At 42.1% G+C, this 27,733-nt stretch overlaps 1 protein-coding gene across 1 annotated transcript in view; it reads left to right on the top strand.

The window, feature by feature from the left end:
* The window catches only part of Dnah11 (dynein axonemal heavy chain 11), a 316,498-nt gene that overhangs the window by 50,996 nt on the left and 237,769 nt on the right, over window positions 1-27,733 (top strand). Inside the window, exons 15-28 of the mRNA XM_036205362.1 lie at window positions 1,359-1,691; window positions 1,900-2,151; window positions 2,234-2,403; window positions 3,353-3,575; window positions 8,437-8,553; window positions 8,654-8,740; window positions 13,610-13,768; window positions 14,692-14,775; window positions 16,666-16,824; window positions 18,905-19,027; window positions 19,931-20,053; window positions 21,723-21,947; window positions 22,323-22,414; window positions 24,674-24,800. Coding sequence (XP_036061255.1) covers window positions 1,359-1,691; window positions 1,900-2,151; window positions 2,234-2,403; window positions 3,353-3,575; window positions 8,437-8,553; window positions 8,654-8,740; window positions 13,610-13,768; window positions 14,692-14,775; window positions 16,666-16,824; window positions 18,905-19,027; window positions 19,931-20,053; window positions 21,723-21,947; window positions 22,323-22,414; window positions 24,674-24,800 — 2,274 coding nt within the window. The remainder of the gene's footprint in view (window positions 1-1,358; window positions 1,692-1,899; window positions 2,152-2,233; window positions 2,404-3,352; window positions 3,576-8,436; window positions 8,554-8,653; window positions 8,741-13,609; window positions 13,769-14,691; window positions 14,776-16,665; window positions 16,825-18,904; window positions 19,028-19,930; window positions 20,054-21,722; window positions 21,948-22,322; window positions 22,415-24,673; window positions 24,801-27,733) is intronic.

Here is a 27,733-nt window from a genome sequence, read left to right as displayed (position 1 = left end):
GGGAGAGCACAATTAGTTTTATTTTGTTGTCGTTGTTACATTTTCTTGATAATTAAAAAAAAAACCATTAAACTCCAATATCAGGTGTTAGACATTCAGGCTTATAAATCTGGTTAAAATGCACTGGCCAGCAAAAGACATGACTAGAAACTATTATGAAAGATGACTCCTCTTGGCCTTTTCAGAGAATACAGTTGAAATTTTTCTTATAACAATGTTCTGTTTTTCCTCAAGTCAGAACTGAGTAGTTTCAAAATTCCCATTCTGTATAAGAAAATGAGAAAATCTTTCGACACGAGGCAGCTGTAAATGAAACACATGTGCAGTGGCTGATTGGTTGAATGTCAGCCTCTGATGTTTTCCTCTTTGACTTATGGAACCTTTGTGAGCAGCTGGGGAGGATATGGCTTGGAGAAAGGTGTAGGTGTATGGAGGCAAAGAGAAGGCTGCTTGCCTCTCTCCTCTGCATCCTCTCCTTGTGGATGCCACTGATTCCTGTGGAAAGAGTTTCATGGAGGAAGAGGAGGGCAGCACTGTACAGACAGTTCTAGAAGGAACCTGAGATCTGCTTATTCCCAAGTTCTTAACCATTTCTTCTGAATGCCTCAGCAGTCAAATGAAGTGGTTCTGGTATGACTGATGTATCAGAAAAGCCCTGCCCTGGGGACATGAGAAGGAGCTGATTTCCAGTCCTGTGCAGCCACTGGCTTCCACCAGCATGGCCCTGAATGTGTCACAGGGCTTTGTTTTTCATACCTATGCTTTTGCTTTCTAGTGACCACAAAAGAAAAAGCTGCTGTGTGCAGGTTCTTAGGATGTGTGCTGACCGCATACGAGTCACATGACTGTATGTGGATGTTCCAGATACATAGCAGGAAATACAACACTCCCAAGAGGTCTAGTCCTTAAGTTAGGGGACAGCAACCCATAGGATCCCCATCCCCAACTTAGTAATATCCCAGTGTCCCAAAACACTGCTCTCAGAGGACTTTGGGAAATCTCTTTAGAGAAGGGCCTGGATAGCAAAGTCCAAGACCGTATAAACTGGGGATAGACCAAGAACTTTCAGAATTTGTTGGGCTCTAGTATATTTCTTGCCTGTATTTGAAGATAGCAATTTTCATACTGATTTTTCTTTTAAAGGATATTTTGAACATATGTGATATGTTAGCCTAATGTTATACTATTATAAAATCCTACAACAGCCTTTGCCTTTTACCAAAAGGCTCCACACCCTTCGATTTGAATGTTTCAGAACCACACAAAATGCAGTTCTTTCTTCAACAGCCACTTCAGCGGCTGGCTTCCCTTTTATGTTGGTTATCATTGACCCCAACCCTTTAATGCTTTGTTCTCAGGAGAACCGGAAGCTCTTCAGAGCTGATCCTTCTCTGGATTCCTGGAAAATTTATGTGGAATTCATTGATGACATTGTGGTGGAAGGCTTTTTTCAGGCCATATTGCATGACCTGGACTTCTTCCTCATGAACACAGAGAGACAGCTAAAACCTGCACCGTTTTTTCAAGCACAAATGCTCTTAATGCCCCCTGAGATTGTGTTTAAGCCCCCTTTAGAAAGAGAGGCTGGGGATGGCTTCTACGACCTGGTGGAGGAAATGTTGTGTGGCAGCTTCAGAATGTCTGCCCAGATGGAGCGTGTGGCAGCACACCTGGACATCGCAAACTACCAGGTATTCTCTCAGGAACCAAACTGGGATAATGAGAAGCCCTAGAAAGATGCCAGCAAGAGCCACAACATAGGGTTTTGTTGTTGTTTGTTTGTTTTTGGTTTTGGTTTTTTTCCCTTTTGTTGAGGACTCTCCCTTGAAGAATTACATTGGATAATGTTACGGTAAAAAATCCTTGGATAAGAATACACTTGGTTCCCCTCTCATTTAGAGCGACATGGATAACATGTTAGGCCTGGCAGAGGTCCGGCAAGAGATAATGAATAGAGTGGCTGACGTCATCAACAAGGTCTTGGAGTTCAAAAGTTCTCTGGAGACCTATTCTTACCTCTGGGTGGATGACCGAGTAGAGATTTTGAAGCAGTTTCTCCTGTATGGCCATGCTGCACCATCTGAGGAAATGGATGCTCATGCAAGTGAAGACATCCTGCAGCCACCAACTCTAGAACAATTCAAAGAACAGGCAAGCCAACCTTTCAGCATTTAGTGCTATCAAGGGCCTTTCATGAAGTTGCTATGTAGTGTTTCTTTTTCTGTTCTTACAGATCGACATTTATGAGGCTTTGTATGTTCAGATGAGCAAGTTTGATGACTTCCGAGTGTTTAACAGTTGGTTCAGGGTAGACATGAAGCCCTTCAAGTTGAGCTTGCTCAATGTGATCAAGAAGTGGAGCTGGATGTTTCAGGAGCATCTGCTAAGATTTGTCGTGGACAGGTAGCCTTGACCTTTGTGGTTGAAATGGTACTAGCTTTTGACAAAAGTTGACTGTTGGGTGTGAAGTTGGCTCAGTCAGTAAAGTGCTTATTGTATAAAAGTGAGGACCTGACCAGGCGGCAGTGGCGTATGCCTATAATCCCAGCACTCAGGAGGCAGGAGCAGGTGGATCTCTGTGAGTTCGAGGCCAGCCCTGGGCTACAGAGTGAGTTCCAGGAAAGGCGCAAAGCTACACAGAGAAACCCTGTCTCGAGAGAAAAAAAAAAAAAAAAGAGTGAAGACCTGAGCTGAGTCTCCTGTAAAAGGCGAGTATGGTGGATATGCTTGCAATCCTAGAGGTGGGAAGGTGAAAACAGAAAAATCCCTGGGACTTGCTAGCCAACCATCCCAAAGAAGATGTTCCAGGTTCAATGACAGACCCTGACTCAAAACCAAAACAAAATAAGTTGCATGGACCCAGAAGAATGGCACTTGAAGTTGGCCTCTGGCCTCTGTATGTGTCCCCACAGCTGACTGATTCGTAGCTGACAAATTAACTCCAAGAGTACTGCTGACTTCAAAGTAGATTTAACAAATAATGTTAATACATAATGAAAATAATATCCTGTCAAGCTTTATAATGTTCACACATGAATGAACTTGAAACCCTTCTATCTGGTCAAAGATACCAAAGGCAGGTCATGTGCAATATTAGTCTACTTAAATGAAGTGTCATAATAAGTAACCCACGGGGAAAGAGAATGGGAAGCAGTTGCCAAGGGTGGACAATATGTCTTGGCTTGGTGTGGAGAAGGAATGTGGGAAATGATACAAATAGATGCTTAAATTTGGTAATAGACACTTGCTTGTTTCTGTGTGTCTTTCTGCTATGGTGAGTAGTCCTGCTTGGAACTCTGTGTATGAGGCTAGATATTTTCATTAACCTAGCTTATGTACATATGTGTTGCAGTCTGAGTGAGCTGCAAGGATTCATCAAGCAGACAGATGTAGGACTTCAGAGACAGCTGAGTGAAGGCGATCACAACGGCTTAGTTGACATCATGGGCCATCTTCTGGCTGTAAGGAGCCGACAGAGAGCTACTGATGAGCTCTTCGAACCTCTGAAAGAAACCATCACGCTGCTGGAAAGTTATGGTCAGAAGATGCCCGAGCAAGTCTATGCCCAGCTGGAGGTAAGCACCCAAGAAATAAGCATAGTTGCCAGTACCAGACTGATTCCTTCAGCCAGGTACTTATTCACACATACTCTTGTCACAAGATGAACCAAAAGGCAGAAAGTGTTTCCATGGTATAGGCAAAGAACCTGAAGGTGAAAGGGATGAATTGTTCTCAGTCACAGAAGTAAAGCCATCCAATATTCATCTCTGTGTGCATCATAAGAAAATGTTCTCATCCACTGTGACACTGTCTTCCCAGTCACTGTCTGGGGATCACCACCTCTGTGCTGCTCCTTGAGTCCCAGTGTTAGTGTCATTTTCCCCGTGTTTGATATAGCTATACCCATGGTCTTCTGCACTCTCAGTTGCCTGCCATCTGAGACACATTCTAGGCTTGGCAATACGTCACGAATGTGATGATAAAATGTGGAGTTTGGTCTGGAGGGGAAAATCTGTTTTTCCTGTCAGGTTTCTGTTTCATACTGTCTGTGTTCCAGAAACATTTGGTGGCTGGTGTTGTGCACAGTAGTATGAGCAAAGTCTGTTTAATTTTAAATGAATTATGAGCAACAACAACAACAACAAAACTTCCAGTTGAGGCTCTGCTGCTGTGCATATTGGAGTTCTGTATATGGTGGAGTGGGGGTTGAGTTTGCAATGGACTTTGTAAGTGTAATCAGTGGACGCATTAGCCAAAGCTCACTTTGAGATCTATTCATCTAGTTTAGTGGTCAGAGCACACAACTCAATACTGATCCATGTATGCACGTGACTGTGTATGTGGTGAATGTGTGTGTGTGTGTGTGTGTGTGTGTGTGTGTGTGTGTGTGTACAGAGGCTGGAGGAGGGCATCCAGTGTCCTAGTCTCTCATTCTTTACCCAAGCCCCCTGAGTTGTGGGCTTACTGTATGCAGGTTCCACTCCCAGCCCTTTAAATGGATGTTAAGATCTGGACTCTGGTTCTCCTGCTTGCTCAGCAAGCTCTCCCGCTCACTGAGTTAGTCTCTAGCTACAGCATCTGGTTTTCAACACTGCAGGAGTTGGCTCTCATCTATCTGCCTTGGCACACTAGGTAATATCTTGGAGTGTGTTTCCTTTTTAGTAAAATATTTCTTGTGACTCTTTTTAAGATAATTTTTTGTTTGTCTGTACTTGCTATTTCCAACTTATTTCAGTTATTTCTTTTTTATTCAGATGAAATAAACAGCTAAGTTAACATAAATGTAATATTTTAAATGTACAGTTAAGTGGGATTTAGTGGATTTACAGTGTTGTGTAACCCCCACTTCTGTTCGGTGCCACCACATTTTCCTCATCGCCCAAAGCAACTGCCATTCGTTGCCACAGTCATTCTCCACCCATAGCCAAGCCCAACTCTTCAACCATTGGCAACTTTTTATCTCTGTGGATTTGTTTATTTATTCTAGATAGTCCACATAAACTGAGTCTTACAGTGTGTAACCCTTTATATCTGACTTCTCCTGATATAATGTTTTTGAAGCTTATTCACTTTGTAACATTATCAATATTGTCTTGCTTTTTATGGCTAAATGGTATTCCCTTGTAAGCCTGTAACACACTGTGTTTACCCATCCATCTTCCGATGGGTATAAGACTTGCCTCCATCTTTGCTAGTGTGAATTATTTTGCTTTGAAGATTGATGTGTGGACATTTGAATATCTGTTTTCATTTCCTTCTGGCATGCACTTAGGAACGGACTTGCTGGGTCATATGGTAGTTCTACATGAGACTTTTTGAAGAATTGCCAAATTGTTTCTCACACTGGTGGTGACATTGTGTTTTGAGAGGACAAAATATATGTCATGACAAGTACTTTTTGACCATGAAGGACTCGGAGAACTACTGTGTATGAGTTATTCTGTGTTATGTGAAACTATCCTTAGAGCTTCCACCTGGGGTGAGGTGACAAATCGGCCAGAGAAATGTATAACACTGTGGAGAGATGAAATAAGCTTGGGAGCATCAGCTACAAAGACTTTTATTTACTTAGTGTTTACATTTATTTATTTTTCTGTGTGTGGAGGACAGTGCTTTGATGGAGGTCAGAGGACAACTTTCAGGATTGGTGCTCTCCTTCCACCGTATGGGCTCTGGGGATTAAGCTCAGTCTTGGAGATACACCCCTTTGCCCTTTAAGCCAGCTCACTGCCCCAATATTTCTTCTTAAAAGAAGAATTTGGGTATTCTTGCTGTCAGATCTTGGACCTTGGCATGTCTCCCATGGAGAAGTCAGTTATGACATAATCAGTAAGGAGAAGTATTCATTTCCATTAGCATTTACAGTATGAAAATTTGACTCCCTCAGGGTTTGATTATATTGAAAACACTAGATTTTCCATGTTTCAGAAGCAAACTATGGATAGGAGGAAAAATAAGTTGAGTTGCAACTTTGCCCAAATAACTTGCAGTTCCAAGACTTGTCTATGCTTGCTTCTGTGATTGTAAACAAAACAAAAAGCACCATAGATGTGCTTCTGTTCTAAGAGCTTCTTTGTCATTTCAAGTTCATGGGCATTTCCTCCAGCAAGGTGCCCTCTAGATGCACTAGTCTTACTGGTTTGTTCTGTCCTTGGCATTTCTGTTGTTCCCATTTTAATTCAGGTCTTACTACCCCCAACCCAGCTAACAGTGTAGCTGCTTAATCTACCCCATTCCTCCTCATACCCTGTCCACAGTGAAGTTCTAATCCATGGGTCCTATCAACCCTGTCCCTCCCAGAACCCCTCACCCACTGTGCCTCACACTGAGTTACCTCCTCCCCAAGTTGAATCCTGTCCATTAGACTTTTGAGGTTATCTGATCTTTTGCTTTTTAAGAAAATGTATTTATATCAAGTAAAGGGGTATTTAGAATTTACTACAGACACATGGCCAGTCTGCTGTGTTTGGGGAAGGTAAAGGGCCTGAGCTGTCACCTGTAACCTTCCCAGTCATGGCTTATGATGGGATGCTGAGTTGTGTTGTGTTGTGTTGTTCTCATTGTTTGAGACATGGTCTCACATACCTCAGTTGGGCCTTGAACTTGCTATGTTACCAAGGCTCACCTTGAACTTCTTTCACCCCTACTCCTGGCCTCCACCTCGTGCGTCATTGGGATTGTAGTCAAGCAACATCATGCTGGGGATAGAATCCAGGGTCATAAGGTACAGGATTTTGATGAGAGGAGGCAAAAGATGGGAGCACAGTGTTTTAGAGCCCAAGTCTGTTGGTTCCTGAGTTGGAGGGGTTCCTGTCATGACACCTTATTGCTTCCTAACTATGGATCCTGTGTCTGGTTGGCCCGCTGGGGGACATTAGTACACTGTGACACGTGAATTAGTTCTGGGCATGCCTCCTTCATTCTCTTTTAGACTCTATATTAACTGAAGTCAAAGAATGTGTTTTACCTATGAAGCACCCACCCATCTACTTAGCACAGCGCTCTCTTCATAATCTGCAGTTACTGGATTGTTCGTGAAATATTTATTGAGGGTTACAAAGTAGCCTGTAGAACCTTTGGATTCTGCAGTTCACCTCAGCAAGTGAGGACCGTGTCACTGTGTGTGGCTTTGTACAACAAAACAAGTTCAGTGGAGGACACGGGGATGCTTCTCCATGGCAACTTCATATCATGGCTCCTCAAGGAAAGTCAGTTGCTTCTCACCTGTTTGCACTGTGGGTGGGGAGAGTGCAGTGGAGGGTGGAGTGGAGGGTGGAGTGGAGGGTGGAGTGGAGGGGGAGTGGAGGGGGAGTGGAGGGTGGAGTGGAGGTGGAGTGGAGGTGGAGTGGAGGGTGGAGTGGAGGTGGAGTGGAGGGTGGAGTGGAGGGGGAGTGGAGGGTGGAGTGGAGGTGGAGTGGAGGGTGGAGTGAAGGGGGAGTGGAGGGGCCTTCAACTGTCCATTGCTGGTTTTGTTCAACATTGAGTAGGAATTGGCCTTCCTTTCCCCTTGGCTATTAAGTTCCTTCAAAAATTCCTCCTTGGTAAAAATAGACCAGTCAGTGCTAAAACTCACCATCCCGAGCCAGCTCAGAACCTGCAAACTGTGACAAAAGGAAGAAATGGAGTCAGATCGTAGCTTTTCCTACCCAGAATCAGCTTTTTGTTTGTTTGTTTTTGGTCTTGTTTTCTTTTTTCTTTTTCTTTTCTTTTTTTTTAGTAAACTTACTAAATCTGGTTTTTAGAAATCAGTAAATTCATGCCCAGGGCATGAGTGTGTGTGTGAGTGTGAATATGAATGTGTATGTGTATGTATATGTGTATGTGTCTGCGTGTTTATGTGTGTGTGTATATGTATGTGTGAATGTGTATGTGTGTGTATGTGTATATGTGGGGGGTACACATGTGTACATGTTTCCCATGCATGTGGAAGTAACAGTTCAATGATGAGTGTTTTCCTTAATCACTTATATTTTGAGGCGAGGTCTCATTGACCCTAGAGTTCACCCATATGGACAGGCTGGCTGGCTAGTAAGCCCCAAGAATTCTCCTATCTCTGTGCCTCTCTACGCCCCACCCTCACCCCTTTGGGCCCTCAGGACTGCAGGTCCACACTGTCACACCTAAGTAAAGATCAGAACTCAGGAGCTTGCACAGCAGGCTCTTTGCTGACCGATCCCCTCCCCTGCCCACACAGCCCTTTAACTTATTCCCACAACAGCAAAGAGACTTGGAGGTGAGTCTTTATCTTAGAATATTTCTGCCAGTTCTCTTGGAGATGCCTGGTTCTAACCCATTTTATCACTATGCCGTAACCTTGTTTGGTTTGCGTGACTTACTTCTAAAAGATGTCCTGAGTCAGAAATAAGAACTATTGGACCACATGGTAGAGTTGGTTCAGGAACTGAAGTGATGTTCATCGCACTGTTGTTTGCACAGGAATTGCCTGAAAGATGGGAAACCACCAAGAAGATTGCAGCCACAGTCAGACATGAAGTCTCTCCACTCCAAAATGCGGAGGTCACCCTTATTAGGAAAAGATGCATTTTGTTTGATGTGAGTTAGTTACTGGGCTTGTGTTTGTCTGTTTTGAAGGAAAGTTTGACAATGATAATTGAAGATATCTGATTGATGTTCACTTTTGTCCCTTGACCAGGAAAAGCAAGCAGAATTCAGAGAGAAATTCAGAAGCTATGCCCCGCTTGGATTTAAAGCAGAGAATCCATACTCAGTGCTTGATAAGGTAATTCATTCTCAACTGTCTCATGTGCACAACAGTAGGCAGATTTTAAAGGGAGTTTTCTTTTCCTTACATTATATTGTTTTAAATTGTGTTTCCTCCCAATACCACCATCATCAGAAATCACAAAAGTGAAGTCAACACTGAGAATGCATTGAACTCTTTCCATATGTCAAGACTATTACCAAGCCAGCCTTGGTGACACAGGCTTGTAATCCTGGCTGCTAGTGAGACCCATACAGTCTCCCAGGTTTGTCTAGGCTACAAACTGAGTTTATGGCTGGTCTGACTAAGTAGTGATATCCTATCTCAAAATAAAAGGGGGAGGGCAGGGATATAGATGAGTGTAGAGAGAGCTTACCTAGTTTCTGGGGAAGGTCTTGAGCTTAATTTCCAATAAACACATTAGCAGATACATGCATACATGTGTATGTTTGGATGTATACACAAAGAGAAAGGGGGAGGTAAAAAAAAGAATTTTTATTAAGCATGTTATATTTTAATTATCACTGTAGCTCCATGAGATAGCCTCAATTTTTCTCCTTTCAGATGAAGAAATTCAGCATTAGTTACATACATTTTTTTTTTTTGCAGGTTATGGTTCATAGATTTCAGAAATAGGATTACAATTCTGGCTAACTAAATCTTCTTTGAAGAAATCAGCAATTCTAACAATGACACTGCTTCCCCATGTAATAACTTTCTCCTTTGTTCTCCGGTGGTAGAGGTTGAGGCGGGGGCTTGCACAAGCTTAGTGAATGCTCAGCCACTGAACTCCACCTCCAGCCTGCTGAGTGTGGCTTTTAACCAGAGGAACGCTCATAAGCCTGGGTGTAAATATTGTTGAGTCATCTGATGTTAGTTTCCCACAAGCTACTTTATTATAAGAATTAACTCAAACCCACATGTGATTCATAGGAGACTTGGAAAAAATGTCTTCTATCTTTGTGTTAGAAAAATACTTCAGGATCTTAACTTAGCAAGCCAGGCAGTGCAAAAATGCCCTGGTGAGGGTGAGGATGTTTCCGTTCAGGTGCTGGTAACTTCTGGGTTCTTCTTGGGATAGTATTTCTATCTTCATGCTTGGCATAGTATTTCCTTTGGAATGGTGTCCAAATTGGCACAGGTCTTTCCTCATTTTCCAAATCTGACTTTGAATTGAAACAATTGTTGTTAACTCTATTCAAAAATCACCACTCTGTGGCCTAAGGTCTTCTCTCCCATTTGTGTGAAGAAAGTTAGCTTATATTCGTTGAAAAGGAGTAAGTTAGCATATGTTAATAAAGGATTGTTAAAAGACTATCTAAACTCCAGGTGGTCTGAACAGATTGTGGATGGGAAAATGTTTTTTAGCTTGACTCACCAATATGTTGTCTGCAAACATTTATGGCAGATATGTATTGAATCTCGCCACTTCCACACATACTGTAGCTGCTTATAGTTGCATATTTAAAAGTGAGAGGCTCATCCTCTGCCTTTCAGGATGTGTGGTGGGTATTTCAAAGAGAATGGAGCTGGGTTACCTTCTTCTTGAAGTCATTCTCTGCGTGTATTTGCTGAGCTTGTAAATCTAATACTTCTAGAATCATATTCAACCAGAGGCATGCATATTCTTGTTCTTCAGTGACGTTGGGAGATTCAGTACCCAAGGCATCCCACCCTACAAATGGAAGACATTGACCTTCCAGGAACAAGGAGGGTTATGGTCCATGGTGGGATTCATTCTTTACTTCCTTTCTCCATCCTTCTTTCCTTCCTTTCTGCAATGAGATTCCATAGTAAAGGGCTGGGTTTTATTCAGAGCTAAAGCTGGAGTGCACAAAGTAGGGAAATTATTCAAGATAAAGGCTGTGGAGGTTCTTGTGCATAAAAGATGCTGGATACATCACCATAGCTGTACAATTGTACATTGGCTGCTGTGCTCAGAAGAAAGTGAGAGAAATCTCTTATCGGCAGGATAGAGCATTGGAAAGGAGGTTGTGAGTAGAGCAGATGCCAAAGCTTTAGGGACTCTTGAACATGCTGGAACATCCTGGAAGCCTGCAGCTTTGAGATGGATACTTTTGCCACAAGTAGATGTTGTATCAAAGCAGATCTCAGGCTCACTGAGGCAGGGTGAAGAAAGTGTATCCAGAGTCTACAGTGTGCACAGGGGCCTTTGAAGCTCCTGTTGATCCTTGCTAAGCTTCAAAGTAAGGTGAAGGAAGAGCAAGGGTCCTCTGGGAATCTATAGATATGAGCCTGTTGCCACAAGCCCGTGTGGTTCCCTTTATGCTGCCTTGGGATTAAGGAATTTCCAAGGCCAGGAAATAGAAGTGGCAGCAAGTAGCTCTGTTTAGAACCCAATAGAAGCAAACTCAAATCTCTGTAAAACACGGTCCCAATCTTAATCTTGTATCCTCATGGGAGCAACAGACCAGGCAACTCAAACCTGGGTGAGCAGTAAACAGTACATAATCATCATACCTGGGAGTCAGCAGAAGCTCCAGATGCAGAGCCATGTAAATCTTCAGATGTTAGAAAGAAAATGAGCATACTGAAAAAAATTGAGCAGTGCTCAGTTTTGAGTCTATCAAATATGATCAGTTGAATTTGGAAAAGTACCAGTTACTTAAGGAAATGAAAATTACAGTTGTCTAAGACATACAACTCAGCAGATAGGAGAACGAGCTAGTTACGTTTGGAAAAACTTGAGGACGTACATGTTTTGTTGGAAGAAATGACTCAGAATGCTGCAAGTAGGCGTAAGGAAATCGGATACTGGGAAGAGATACAAAGGGAGAAATTTGCGTGTACCCAACTCCTATGTTCTAGAAAATAGAATAAACAGGATGATAGATATATTGAGACATTGCTAGAGCTAGATAAAGCATGAACTGTGGATTCTAGAAGCTGATTGAATCCCAGTGGGGATAAATGAAAGTCTATTTAGAATCATCATAGTGAAATGCAGAATATCAAAGGTGACCAGATAAAACCAGACAGAACTGGTGCTAGAAGTGGCAGGCAGGCAAGAACAGAAACCAGGGGGAAATGCTGACATCTTCTAAATCCTAAGATTATATTTCAGTAGGCGTGAAATGCTGACACACTAAATTTCATAACACTGGAATGAACTCACTGCCAGCAGATCACCAAAGTATCTCCTGCTACCTTTGCCTCTAGAAAAGGGGCAGCCAAGTCAAATGTCATTTCCAGGACAGACCCACATGCAGCCGTACCTTGAAAAGAATGGTTAGAGTGACAAACGGAATGCTAACATTCTGGGAATGATTGTACAGGAAGAACCAGAACTTGTGGCCATGGAGTACGTTAATATTGAACTTGAGAGCTTCAGTGTGAAATACATACATTTTTACAAAACATAATTTATCAAGATTTTTTCCAGAATTAATAATTCTATATAACATCAGATATTAGTTATTTTCTCTCATAGCTGTGAAAAAAATATCTGACAAGACTAACTTAAGGAAGGGCTTGTTTCAGCTCACAGTTTAAGGGCCCATAGTGGCAGGATTAGGAGGCAGCTGGTCATGTTGTGTCTGCAGTGGGAAAATGTGGTGGTACCTGATGATACTGACTCTTATCTCACTTTCTCCTATTTATTTGTCCATGGAATGGTGCCACCCACATTTAGGGTGGGTCTTCCCATCTTAGTTAATTCAATCTAGTAGCTCATGCCCAGAGGCTTGTCTTCTAGGCAATTATAGGTCGTATCAAGTTGACAATATCGGCCATCAGGACGACAAAAGTATTAAAGTTACTCAGTAGGAAGAGAAATAGAAAAAATAACTAGTGATTAGGACCTGGTGTGGCAGCAGTTTATGATTCATTTATATTATGTTATATATATTAAAGATAACTCAGAAAATAAAGTACATGCATATGTTATATACAAATGCCATGCTGTTTTATAGAAAGGACTAAGTGTATTTGGATTTATATATCTAAGGTAGGGTCTTGGAACCAATCTCCTCTAGATATAAAGGGATAAATGTAGTTGAAGTTTTCTTGTGTCCCACCTGGCCCATGGTCAGGACAAATCTCTCTTACCCACCAGTCCTGTAGCTGCTTGGACCCAAGTAAACACACAGAAACTTATATTATTAAACTCACAACCATCTGAATGAGATCTGGCACCCTTTTCTGTATACATAATAAATAAATAAATAAATCTTAAAAAAAAAAAAAAAAGAATTGCTTATCAAAAAGGGAGAAACAAACTAGCTTGACCTGGATGTAAAACATCAGCTTTCCTATGTGGCAGGATAGTAGGTGAACCTTAGCACAGGTGACCGTAGGTAAAATTTGAACACAGGTGTGTGTGAATGAATTTACTCTAGATGCTCTTGGGCATGCATGTTCTTGAGTGTGTCTTGTACTATTAATCATCTACAGGGTCGTTTTCAAGTTGGAGAGGTTTTTATTTTCCCCCTCCCACCTTCCTTCCTCGCCTCTTCTTCCTTTATTTCTTCCTTTCTTCTCAGAGTCCTACTCTGTGCCCAGGCTGGCCTTGAGTTCTCAGTGATCCACCTGCCTCAGTTCCCTGCATGTTGGGATCATAGGCATGAGGCACTACTCACAGCTTTTTGGGGGCTTGTTTCTTTCCTTTTTGTGTGTATGATGGTTGTTTTGTTAAACTAAATATGATCATTAAAGAACTAATTTCTGATACAGAACTTCCCCTTTCCTTGAACAAAGTCCCAACTGCATGAAGAAGCCAAGACTTCAAATGCCTTCTACAGTTCACCAATTTCACAGCAGAGTTTTTATTTAAATGTTCTCTTGAGAATTGCGGTTTGAATGTGCAGTAGCAGAACCAGGCATGGTGTGTGGCTTCTGCCCCAAGCCCTCTGTGTCTTTTCTCCTTAGGCACATCAGGAGCTAGAGACTTTGGAGGATGAGATGAGGCAGATGCAAGACCGTGCACATCTCTTTGAGGTGACTCTTCCAGAACACAAACACATGAAGCAGTGCCGCAGAGAAATCCAACTGCTCAAGGGACTCTGGGACACCATTGTTTACATTACAGTAAGATGGAGTTTGGGGCAGCATGGATCTCTTTACTAAGAGTTTTGAGTAAACATGCAATTTCAGTGTCTATATCAGTTTATTTGGGTTTCATAATATCTTGAAGTATACACACATTAGATTTCACTTCCCACCCCTATTCCCAGAATTAAAGTTCATAGATCTCTGTTAATGAAAGATTCTGCCTTGAATATCAGTTGTTTCTATTTTAGTTCAGAGTAAAACCTTTGTATAATGAGCTGACTGCCTCAGATCCTTTGGGGGTATGATATAGAATATGAATAAAAATTAATATGTAAATCTGCGTTAAATATACAGTTGGCTGTGCATACTAACTCACATAGACACCCTGTTTGTATTTTCTGTATACATATATAAACTGAAACGTACTGAAAGTATTTAATTTGTATGTGATTAATACTAAAAGCTTACGTATAAAAAGTTCTAGGAAAATATATATCTTGCATAGATTCCTTAAGTCAGTTGAAAGCCAAGTAAAAATATATTAACAAGATGTAAAATATAAACATATAAAATATCAAAACTCGTTAATGAGATTTTTGTTATACTAAAGTTTTTGGGTGATAGCCTAATTTATATTGCATGTAGAATTATAGAAGCCTATTATTTAATAATATACTTAAAAATTTATTTAACTATGCAGGATGAAGTGGTGGTGAGTATGTTGAATTTATTATTGCTACTAGAAATGAACATATCATGATATTTTATCCTTAAGCTTGGCATGTTCTGACAATTTTTTTGTTTTGGTGATGGGGAAGTTTTGACAAGTGCAGTTAGTATTTTAAAAATTGGCTTTCCACTGGTTGAGAGAGTCTCTGTATCTCACCAGTTTATATATTTTGCTGTAGATACTCACTTCCGCCAAATGTTGACACTTTTATCTCCTTGTGCATTTTCAGAGAAGCATTGATAATTGGACAAAAACCCAGTGGAGACAGATCAATGTGGAACAGATGGATGCGGAACTCAGAAGGTTTGCCAAGGCGAGTTTCATGACTGCCAGATAGAGCCGTTTGTCTTTCTCAGCACCGCCCTCCCGTCTTCCCAGCCTAGTGTCTGGTGTACTGGGCTGTGTTTCCTTATTTACTTCAAACAGAATGAGACAAGATAGTGTTTTCCCCACTCTCACCCAGTTGTGCATCTCATCAAGCCTGCCTTCTGAGAATGAGTTGATAAAAACTTATCAGTGTGTGCTTTTAAGGGTTAATGAATGCATGAGAGACAGCCCTGCCCATGAGCTTGCTACAGCCTTCTAGAGTAGAGAGGGAGATTGTGGGCATCAGAGCTAAGGGCTGTGGTTTAGGAACTGAGCCTCTGTTTTTTTTTCCCTTAACAACCATGAGTATTTTGTATCTGAATAGGCACCTATTGGTTTGGCTCTTGGGTCAAATCTGGATTTAACAGATTATTATAACATTTATAACCATTGGTGGTTACTCCAGCATCCCCAGAGGGTGCAGGATATACAGAAGTTGGCTTAGCTGAACTTAGGGCCTTGGATAGTACTGCATGGGTTCTGAAGAGACCATACTTCTTTGGAGAAAGTCAAAGGCTACAAGAGCAAAAGGCAGTTAAAAATGTGAGACCCTGTGGCTGGAGAGATGGCTCAATGGTTAAGAGCACTGGCTGCTCTTCCAGAGGACCTGGGTTTAATTCCCAGCACCCACAGGGAAGCTCACAACTGTCTGTAACTCCAGTTCCAGGGGATCTGACACCTTCACACCAATGCACATAAAATAAAGTTAAAAAAAAAAAAAAGTCAGGCCCTGCCAGACAGGTATGAGTTGGTAGACTCAACTACTTCAGAGGGTTCTAAGAGAAGCCTGGGCAACGTTGAAGAAAAGAAAAGAGAGAGGAGAAACAGGTAGGCCCTTGGCTATCTTCCTACTTCACAGTGTCTTTGACCAGGTTGAGCTCTCTCTGCCAGTTTGTTCTCCTGTATTGTCCCAGCCTCAACCCCCTTAATGCTAACAGTGCTGCTGTGCTGTAGCTAATTCTGTGCTCACCTCCACCCTTATTTCCTCTGCCATTTGTTATCGCACATCCCAGTGACAACCCCACCTCAACTGCAGGTCCCTATTTTTAAAAGAATCGGCACCATCTTTTACCCAGTGTTATTATGGTTTTTAATCATTCATAGCTGCTGGCATTGTTCCTAGGGCCAGGATGAGAGCTGAGTGGAGGCCTTATTTAAAACTTCTTTAACTTGTACAATAGTTAACTTCCATGAAAAAGATACTTGCAGGCAACCAGCATTTTAAGGGTTCATTCAGATGAACTAGATATTCCAGAGTAGTCTCATTAATACAGGGAACAATCTGATTTCACTTGTGTTTCTAGAGGAAGCAAGGTTTGTTGCATGCCATGAACTGTCACTTTTCTAAATTTGATCTTCTGTGGGACATCCAGTTAGCTCTTGTGTTTAAGAAATTCTGGTACCTACATGGCTTGTACATAGTGGATTCCTAATTAGGAGTGAGTGGATCCCTTTGCATTTCTCTAGGTTAGTCCATAGTCTAGTGGTTCTCAACCTTTCTTATGCTGTGACCCTTTAACACAAATATTTGTGTTTTCTAATGATCTTACGTGACCCCTACAAAGGGTTGTTTGACCCCAGAGGGTTCGCAACCTATGGGTTGAAAACCACTGGTCTAGAGCCACCGATACTTTATCTTTCTTTTTTTTTTTTTTTTTTTTTTTTTTTTTTTTAAAGCAGGAGCTCTATATAGCCCAGACTGTCCTCATATATGCCTTCACTGTCTTTCTTAACCCATGGATGGAAAAAGGTCTATGTAGTCTCCCAAAGGATACAATTATATGTGTAATATATTGTTATCTATAGGAATCTGAGCATTTCCCTTACATTTCTCTAGGATATTTGGTCACTGGACAAGGCAGTCCGTGTCTGGGATGCTTATTCAGGCCTAGAGGGCACTGTGAAGGACATGACAACCTCACTGAGAGCCATTGCAGAGTTGCAGAGCCCTGCTCTCAGGGACAGGCATTGGCAGCAGCTGATGAAGGCCATTGGGGTACGTATTGGGGTCACCTTTACTGGGTAGTTCCTGCTGCAAAGCATCATTCCTTGCTTATAGAGTGGCACGTGTGGGAAAGCCTCCAGTCACATGCCAAAGGTCAGGTTCCTTGAGGACCCATGCCCCAGTGAGCCCACTCCTCACCCTTTTATGTTCTCCTGGCTGTGTGACCTCAGGGAACTCACTTCGGTTCTCTAGTTTGGGTTTATTTTTACTTTTATCTTGAGAAGGACTCTGCCTTTTTTTTGTGCCTCCAAGTTGCCTTGTAAGGAACAATCAAGAAGAAATATGACAGCATTTTACAGAAAGCAAATAGCAGCTAGTGGTTTTATGAACCATGAAAAGGATTGGAAGGTATAGACCTGACTTTGGGGGAAGAAGGAATTCTGACATTGTGAGTTCTTTTTAAAAGCTTGGTATGTAATGTGTCCTTTTTGGTAGTCATGTTGCATGACATAAAGTGGGTTTTCACATGCCCATGCCTCCTAAGGTTCTGGTTTACCCCAGCTATATCTATAGAAAATGTGTCAATTATATGCTTTACTTTTCATCACAAGTGACCAGAATTGGTTGGAAATGTGTTAGTTAGGGGAAGCCTGGGATGTGTTTTCTCCTTAGGTGAAGCAAGAGCTTTCTTTGTGAAGGAATGTCATCACAGTGCAAGGAAAATTTGCAGGGCAGGAACACAGGGTAAACAGTATGGGGGTGTGTGTAGACAGCCTGGCAGTGTGGCTCTCATCCCAACACAAAAGAATGACGGGGTCCAGAGATAAGTCCTATGCTCCTTGTGCCTTCATTAAGTCTTCTATGAAGTAGGAACAATGCTTCCCATGCAGTCCTGGAGGGCAGATTAGATAATATATATGCTTATGTGTGAGAGCTAGTCTGTAGTAAGAGATCTGTCAATTGACCCTGAAGCTATTATGCTCATGTTTTCCTGAGTCCTTTTGGGCATTGTCAACTTACTCTTCATTATCGACTGATGTATTCATTCAGATCTTTTTTCCCCCCCAGTATCTGGATATGTAGCTGACTGTACCTCGTCTCTCCTATTTCTTCCTATATGCTTTTTCCTTGACACTGTGTCTGATTGCTTATAGAATGACAGTAGGGGGAAAGCATCATTTTCTGGGCTGGACTTTAGCACAGAGTTAGAAAAGAGTCAGTCTCTCTGTCACCTGGGCTGGAGTATGTACAGAGTGTGTAGACTGCACAGTGGCTCATGGCGGTCCTGCCGTACATCCCTGCTCCCATTGGCTCCAGACTGAAGTCACAAGTAACACAGACATAGAATGATCAACTTGACTGACTTGCCCAGGGCTTTCCAGGGTCAGGCTTATCCAGTGATCGTCTCACCTGTGAGGATGCTCCTCAGACCTAGGCTCAGATCACGGGTCACCCTGTGAAGGGGTGAATGGTACTGAGAACCGTTTAGGGGTGGTGGAAGCCAGAGAGGGCAGCAGCCTCCTGAAAGCAGAGTGGCATCCTCTCAGGACTGGCTGCAAGGGATGTGGCTTTTCTACAGCCATCATTTGTAAAGGACATGAATTGACTTCTGGGTGTAGGAAGAACTGAGTTCCTGCTAACCAAATCCTGGGGAAGGGGGAAGGGGCAAAGGATAATGGAGAGAATAATGTGAGTTCTTTCACATGTTAAAACCTGAATAATGGCATGAGTGAGGACAATTTTTGCCAAGCCACTAAGATTAAATTAGTGGTAAAACTAGGTCATATCACGAGTGACTGGAGATTATGTTCTAAGAGCAGGGTACTTCAGGAAGAAAAGACAAATGGGCTGCTCCCTGCTTCCTGGGGTTTCAACCAAATTATAATAAATGAACAGTGGAGTCTTTTTAAAAAATAGGTTTTTGGGTAAAAGCAATAGAAACAGTTTGAAAATGGAAGGGTATGAAACAGAAGAAAGCATTGTGTTTGAATGTGGTGGAGACTTGGCCCTGAGTTACAGCAAATGAAGGCTCAGGAACTATGAACTGAAAGGAGTGACTGTATGAACACACTTTCCAGGAACCATCATTACATGTGGGACAAAAAGTCTGCCTCTTTTTCTTCCTAATCAGGTCAAATTTTCAATCAAGGACACCACCACACTGGCAGATTTGCTGGCCTTGCAGTTGCACAGAGTAGAAGATGATGTGAAAGGCATCGTGGACAAGGCCGTGAAGGAGCTGGGCACAGAGAAGGTACCATCCAGGGACCCGACTTTTCTATGATCCTGGATGAATGAATGAATGAATGAATGAATGAATGAAAATCTCTTAGATGGTAATCTCTTTAGGGTTGCATCTTTTCTATGATGCTGGGTTTGTGATTTTGCATAGGAGCCATTTAGGATGAAGTGTTCACTGCCCTGGGAGTATGGAAGCATGTATCCAAGATTTTCCTCTGCTGATGGTTAAGTGGGTGCCCCAGGCAGGGCACATTATCATTCAAGAAGTCATAGGACATTCAACAATAGGAAAGTTGGCCCCGCCAGAGGAAGCAGGGGCCACTTGTATATCTTTTCCTTTATAGCAAGCCCTACCCTAAGTATTGGATTTATATTAACTCAGTTGGTCTTTCATAATAATGTTATTATTTCTGGTGTACAGACAGGGAAACTGAAGCATGGAAAGGTAATTAGATTACCCAGGTTTACTTAGGAGCCTGAGATTCACATTCAGACCCTACCTCTCACCTATCTCATGCTGGCTAGTATATGAATTGGTGTAACCTTTTAAGTCCCTTTTTGCACTTATATCCCTTCAGGGAGGAGGATGTACATCAGATCCAATAGAAGTTTAATATTAGTGTGAGGCTTGGTCCTCTGGAGTAGAGGCATTTACTCCCCCAATCCTGTCACCATGAATCATGTAGGAAAAAAAAAATGAGCCCAGCCACATTTAATATTATCCATTTTTAAATTATTAACATGAGTTTTAAATATTTATATTTATTATTTATATTTATAACTTTATTTATAACATTTATAAATATTGATATTAATATAATAATTAAACTTTTTTTGAATTCTTGGTCATGGCTGAGATATTGGCCCTAAATTTGATGTTTATACAATTTAATTAATTGATTCTTTTGATTACTAGGTTATTACTGAAGTCAGCCACGCCTGGGAGACCTTGGAATTTTCTTACGAAACTCACCATCGAACAGGCACTCCACTGCTGAAGTCTGATGAGCAGCTTTTTGAAACACTAGAGCACAACCAGGTAAAATGGATGGTTTTATTATAGATTTTTATTTTAATTAGCAATTTTAGATTTTTTTCAAAATTCACATACAAAGTCCAATTTATTTGTTCACTGAGCATCTACTCTTGCTGGGCTGAAGATATGGGACCATCTGTCAATCAAATGTGTTCAGAAAGGAGATGCACAAAGGAGTACCCTGGGGGACTAAGGAGAGACAGACAGACTCCTAGGAGACTAAGAAAAGGCAGACAGACTCCCAGAAGACTAAGGAGAGACAGACAGACCCTAAGGGACTAAGGAGAGACAGACAGACTCCTACAAGGCTAAGTAGAGACAGAATGTCCACCAGGAAAGGACTACTATGCAATGGGGACAATGTTAGTGATATTTGGAACACCAGAAAGCAGTCACCTCTCAGCGGCTAATTGTTTTGGATTCCTTGGAGTATACTTTTTTCAAGGAAGTTATGGAAAGTAAGCCTGGAGATACAGATGTGAGAATAGTGTATATGACCTTGAATTGTGAAGATACAGAGATGGGCATCTCTCTAGACCTTTGTGAGAAGAGGTAGGTGAGAGCACTTGAGAAGGTAGTAACTGCCACTGTGATTAGATGGAAACCCAGAGCATAGTGACACTAAGATTCTGGGCCTATTTAGTGTGAGAGTCATTTATACAGAGGCAGAAACCAACCCAGAGCCCCAGCTCAGTGAAGCATAAGTGTTGGGAGGCCATTGTCAGTATCCAGGGAAGTTGGATAGAGAAAAAGGATACAAGGCCCAATGCCTCAAAGAAGGCTGCATTGGTTACAACAGAATGGGTGGGAAAGGCAAGAGACTGTGAACAGGGAAATAATGCAACAGTTATTGCACAGAAACCAAGGGTTTTGCTCCAAAGAGGAATCGTTTGTGTTCAGAGTGAAGGAGAACAAGAGGGTCACTTATCCAGCGAAGTCCTGAGATTTCCATGTGAGAAGTGGCCATCTGAGTGCTGCGTGTGATAGCAAGTCTTGGTGACAATATTGCTGTAGGACATATCATTCAGCTGAAAGAAGAGGAAGCTTGAGGGAGACTTTACTCTTGAGCTAGATGCTTACAAATGTACACACACACACACACACACACACACACACACACACACACACACACCCTTGACCTTTGGAGGCTGAATGAGGAAAGGATGACTTAACTCTTAAAAGCTGCCCCTGGTACACATTAGGTGGTGTTTATCTTTATTTTTTTGAGGCAGTTTCTCACTGGAACTTGGGACTAGTTGATTGGGCTGGGCTGGCCATTGAGCCCTAGGAATCTGCCTGTCTCTGCCTGTTCCAATACTGGGATATTACAAGTGCATGCTACCACACTTAGCATTTTTTTTTTTAATGTGAGTGCTGGGGATATGAGCTCAGTTCCTCATGCTCTCATAACAAGCACTTTATGGACTGAGCCATGTAATGGTTTTTACCTGCATGGTCCTTTTTGTTGAAGACATGTTATATATAGATGCTTCTACTTACCTCATTTCTTTGGCTGGGTACATCAGCATGCTATGAATTCTTTGGCCCATTTTGCAAAAGTGCCTTTCCGAGTTCCATGAATGGTACAAGGTCACAGAAGCCAGCAGAGTAGCCTTCCTCATGGCTCCCAGAGTCTACCATCAGAACTGACAAGTGTCTGCCTGCCTTTTAGGTCCAGTTGCAGACTCTTCTTCAAAGCAAGTATGTGGAATACTTCATCGAGCAAGTCCTAAGCTGGCAAAACAAGTTAAACGTAGCTGACTCGGTCATCTTCACCTGGATGGAAGTCCAGCGAACCTGGTCTCACTTGGAAAGCATCTTCCTTTGTTCAGAAGATATTCGAATCCAGCTCGTGGAAGATTCCAGAAGATTTGATGGAGTAGATGCTGAATTTAAGGTCAGTCGGAGTCCTAGCAGTTTTCACATGTAAAATCCCATGATGCACTGGGTTAGGTTTATAAAGTACAATTTGTACATTTCAGTGCATAGGAATCAGAAAACTGCAATTTTATGTTTTTACAAATCTTGCCATGGCCATATCAACTATTCAAGGCTGTCACTGTGCCATGATGATGCTGTGAAAACAAACATAGGTATGACTGTTCGATGAAACTGTACTAACAAATACTGTTCATCCAGAAGCAAACATGGTGCCAGGCATTCCTACAGTCTCCTGAACACTGTGCAGTCAGCTGTTGTGCTCTCAAAAGCTAATCCCCCAGGGGGAGAGAAATGGGTGGATTTCTGACATCTATGTTATGCTTTTACACAGGAGTTAATGTTCAAAACAGCCAAAATAAAAAATGTCTTAGAAGCAACATGCAGACCCCACCTCTATGAGAAACTGAAAGATTTTCAGCACAGGTAAGAACAGAACAAAGGGTCAGTTGACATTTATTTCTTTCACATTCTAATGAGGGTTAATATCATGTGACTAAAGTCACTCTTTGCTCTCTAATTTCCCTAAATCTTAGCTAAGGTTTCTGATAACTGATCAGTTCTTTCATCACATCATTCTACATATACTGATTGAACACCTACTGTGTGCCCAAACCCTAGAGAGTGCTCACTCAGAGTCCTTTAGTCTGTCTGTTCGAATATTCTCACTCACTCCCCACCATTCTCTCACTGCTCTCATCTTTTGTCATTTTTTGTTATTGTTGTTTTGGTTCCAGATTGTCATTGAACTTATAAGGAACCCCAGCTGTAGTTAGAGTTTTCCTGCCTGGCCCAGTCAGGACAAATCTCTCTCACCCACCAGTCCCACAGTCGCTCAGACCCAACCAAGAAAGCACACAAAAACTTATATTGCTTACAAACTGTATGGCCGTGGCAGGCTGCTTGTTATCTACTTCTCTCTTAAATTAACCCATTTCTGTTAGTCTATACTTTGCCACATGGCTTGTGGCTTACCGGTGTCTTTACATGTTGCTTTTCATGGCGGCGGCTGGCGGTGTCTCTCTCCAGTCTTCTACTTCCCAGAATTCTCTTCTCTCTTGTCCCGCCTATACTTCCTGCCTGGCCACTGGCCAATCAGAACTTTATTTACACAGAGCGATATCCATAGCACTTCCCCTTTTCTTTTTTTTTTAGGAAGGTTTTAATTTTTATATAGTATAATTACATATAACAAAACAATTATCAAGCAAGAATTATAGTTATAATATTAAAGAAGATATCTATCTTATATTTGTGAGTCTAAGGTTTTATATCTAACTTATCTTTTATCATAACTGAGGAAATTATAACTATCTTGTCTTTAACCATATCAAAGACCTCAGAAAGATATAATATTACCTGAGAACGGGGAGAAGGATGTAAGCATTTTTTGGGAGTCTTGTAAGAGTAGACAGAGACAGCTGGCAGCCTGGACAGTCACCTAATGTTTCTTTGTAAAGTGGGGCATTTGTCTTTAGCCCACAGGGCTAGAGTCTCTCGATCATTTTTCTTAGCGTCCTGTAGAATGTCTGGCAGTTTCCTTTGTGAAGCAGGAACCTGAAGGACCATTTTGTCAAGCAAAGTTTAGTGGTCAACTTTTTATGGGTTTTGTATGTCCAGTTGATCAAGCAGTCCAGGCAAGAACAGTTTCTTGCCCAAATGGCTATTTTTGTAAAGGTGAAGATAAGATATGAAGTGTCTTTACCGCCAGCAGCCGCCATGAAAAGCAACATATAAAGACACCGGTAAGCCACAAGCCATGTGGCAAAGTATAGACTAACAGAAATGGGTTAATTTAAGACCTCAGTTTTCTGAGTGCTGCATGACAGATGCCAGCCATCTACCTGCTTTATACTTTCTCCTCTACTGTATATCACCCTTACAGAGCATGCCAATGCTTTCGAGATTCCTTTCCTAAGGGCCATTTGTTTTTTGTTGTTGTTTTTGTTTTGTTTGTTTGTTTGTTTGTTTGTTTGTTTTGAGACAGGGTTTCTTTGTGTAGCTTTGCACCTTTCCTGGAACTCACTAGGTAGCCCAGGCTGGCCTCGAACTCACAGAGATCCTCCTGCCTCTGCCTCCCCAGTGCTGAGATTAAAGGCATGTGCCACCACCGCCCGGCCCTAAGGGCCATTTGTAAAATCACATTCACATATAATCCACAACTGTATCCTCAAGAACATTCTGGGTTCTGATTTAAAATGGGCAAATCCACCATTCAGATGAGATGCTTACTGACAGGATGTAGTTATTTGTATCTAGCCAATAGCTGGGACTCTGCATAATAAAGTGGGAGCAATTCTGGATCTGTGACTCCCCAGAATGCTAGAGAAGGTGGAAGTCACTTGTGTTTTGCAGCTATCCAGTGGGGAAGGGGCTTTGCCCCGGTTATATCTTACTACTGCCGTGTGTGCCTCAGGTGAGCAATGCCAAGTCTAGTCTTCATCACGAGATGTAATGGGTAATGTAAACCCGACTCTGGTGGATAATTGTGTGTGAGTGTGTATGTGTGTGTGTGCCTCCCCGCTCCCTTGGCCGGGCTGTGTTCTGTCTAAGCAGGATGTCAAAGCAGGCGGGGTGGCTGTGGAACTTCCTGGTTGAGTGGAGTCATGGTAGGTGCAGGTTTGCTCTGTTGAAGTGTCAGTGGTGGAAACAGGGCATGCTTAAGATGGATTTTCATTCATGCAGGCTTTCCCTTTGTGAAAAAGCCCTGGCTGAGTACTTGGAAACCAAGCGCATCACTTTTCCTCGCTTCTACTTCGTCTCCTCGGCTGACTTGCTGGACATTCTCTCCAAGGGAACCCAGCCGAAGCAGGTAATGGCTTTGGAAGTCCTGTGCTCTGCTGATTAGTTAAGGAATGTCCCAGTTTCTCCATCATTATCAGATGCCATCTGTCATATCACATGTGCCAGGAACTAGAAAATCTGCATTTAAATTTCTTAATGTAGCAACAGAGGGAAGTGAGAGACTGAGCTAGGAGAGTAGTAAGAGCTGCTTTCCAAGTCCTGAGCAAAGGGTGGGGTGTGAAACATCAGTGCTTAGCATCCTGGGACAGGGTGACAGGAAGAACTGGCCCACGACACCCCAGGACCAAAGACCAGGGATGGAGGACCCAGTGCCTGACAGGCAGCTTTCAGAGAATGTGGGTCATTGGGGATGAGATCATAGTGATCTCCCTTGCCACTACAATTCTAGAGAAGCTGTCATCATTATTATGTTGGACTTCATTAGGGAGGCGGGTTATAACATTTCAGCCTTGTCTTATCCCCTTCTGGCTTCCCATCTCTGCAAAAGTGACACACCACACATCCCCTAGTCCTCACATCAACAGTGAAAGCAAAGGAATGCTCATATTATCTTTTGTAAACTGAGAGCTCAGAGCAGAAACAAACTATACCAGTTCTGAAGCTCTCCTTCCTGTAAACGTTTAAAGGTTTATCACTGTCCCTTAGACTCGCTGTCTCCACCAATTTACTGTAGTCATGAAAGTGCTGGACAGACAGTGTGAGTCTCTAGACTGAAGTTTGTGCTTTATCACTGTGGAGTTTTATATGTCTCAGAAAAGCAGACTCTCTCGATACTTCCATGCTTTTTCTTTGAAATCTGCATCTCTTTACAATGCAGTTCTGTGCATTTTGCTTCTGGGTAGTTAAAGTATTTGTAGCGATTATTTTTTCCCTTGGTCATTATTTAACTTTGAGTAAGGATTGAATTGAATAATTATTGTTGTTGCTTAATACAAGTGAGATCTTTTTGCAAATATTAGAGTTGTTAATCAACATGGACAACACTTTCTGGGGCCCCACTCAGGTACTGTTTGTGCCTCTATGCTCACTCCTGGATGGCTCTTCAAAGAACATTGCTCTGATTGGGTTGTATTCATGCTTTGCATATTTAGCTGCTTTAAAAAATCTAATTTCAAACATCATGATCATCATACTTACACTCCAGTAATCCTCACAGATATCTTCATGACTAGTGGGTGGAGATTTTATGGGGAGGGGTGTCATAAGCTGTATCATTAATCTTTCAAGTCCCAAAGACCTTTCAAGTTCAAATGCTTATAAAGCAAGCTCAGATTTCAACATGGAAAAATAAGAAAGACATATAAGTCTCTAACAGGACAATATTGTCCTTCTTTTAAGCACAGCCTTTCAAACACAGTAAACACTTGTGTTCCTGAATTATCAAGCAGCATTAATTCTGTGGAATAATAATCAGGAGACACTAATATTTTTCTGTAATTTTTTAACCCCAAATATGCCATGTTGAATATCTTTATATTAGTAGCAGATCCTTTTGTAAACGTTTTGGACAGGTATCATAAGTCTTAGTCTATATTTGTCTCATTAAAAATGAATGAGTATGGGGCCTTCCAGTTGGTGTCCTATGCGTGGAGTGCAGTCGTGTTTCTCAGGTAAAGAACGGATGAACCAGAGGCAGGGAAAAAGACTGAAGGCAAAGAGAAAGAAAAAATGGGGAAAAGCAGTGTCAAGGCAGTGAAGGGCCTGGCCTAGTAGACCCTTAAGAACTAGAAAGTGGTGGTGCACATGCCTTTAATCCCAGCCTGTGGGAGGCAGAGATAGACAGAGCTCTTTGAGTTCGAGGCCAGCCTGGACTACAAAGCAAATGCCAGGACTGTTACACAGAGAAATATTGTCTCAAAAAAAAATCACAAAAAAAAGAAGAAAAGAAAAGAAAAACTGGAAAGTATTCATGGGAAAGAAGTTCAGTTGTTAGGAATGTTTTCACTGATTTCAGCTCTCACTAAATGGAAGCTATTTTATTTGTTTTCGTATTTTAGTTTTGTCTTATATCTGTAATTCAAATCCAGAATAATTGATTTGTTTTGGGAACTTGAATAAACTACCTTCTGTGATGAAAGAAAAAAAAAATGAATGAGTACGCCCAAAACAAGTGGTCAGGATCAAATTGGTCACCCTAGTTCATCTCCATGTGGAGGCCAGGCTTTCACACAATACTTTGGGGCTCGGTAACTGTATTTGGTCCATTCCCTCCTCTGGACACGTTTAGGGGGATGATTTGTGGACTGAACCCAGGGCCTCACACATGCTAGGCACTTGCTCTGTTTCAACCCTTTGCTGCCATTTCTTAAGTGTCCCTGATTCTCTGGCAGTAGCAACTGTTGATTTTCACACTCAGTGGTGAGGATCCAGATTCTGAGTGTTGTGGAACATGCTTGCAAGTCCTTGTGGGGAACCAAGAATCCTCCCCACAGTAGGAATTTTACCTCCAACCCAACTTTCCTAGCTCTTTCTTTTAAAAGACTTTTAAAATTGCATGTGTGTTTCTGTGTGCCTGTGTGACTATGTGCACCACATGTATGCAGGTGTTCATGAGAGTCAGAGGGCAGCAGATGTCCTAGAGCTGCAGCCGTCTAACGTGGGTTTGGGGAGCTGAACTTGGGTCCTTTGCAAACGAAGCAGGTGTTTGTAACTGCTGAGCCATCGGTCCAGCTCACCTTCCGTAGTTCTTGCCTTTGGCAGTGCAGCCAACCATCTGCTTTCATCTCTTCCTCATTTCTTCATTTGGGAGACATCCAAGCAAGGGACATGTTGAAGACTCACTCTCGCAGGTTCCCACTGGGGCCCAGCTCCTCTTGTTTATCTTTAGAGTGGAAATTGGGAATACATTGTTTCATTTCCCCACAAACACTGAAAGAATGCCTTGACCTGCTCTGGGCTGCTTATTCACACCTGAAGGGAGGCCCCCTCTACCCAGGACAC

Source organism: Onychomys torridus, chromosome 14 (genome assembly GCF_903995425.1).
Source record: "Onychomys torridus chromosome 14, mOncTor1.1, whole genome shotgun sequence".
In the NCBI taxonomy this organism is placed as follows: Eukaryota; Metazoa; Chordata; class Mammalia; order Rodentia; family Cricetidae; genus Onychomys; species Onychomys torridus.
This window is presented reverse-complemented; position numbering and strand designations above follow the sequence as displayed.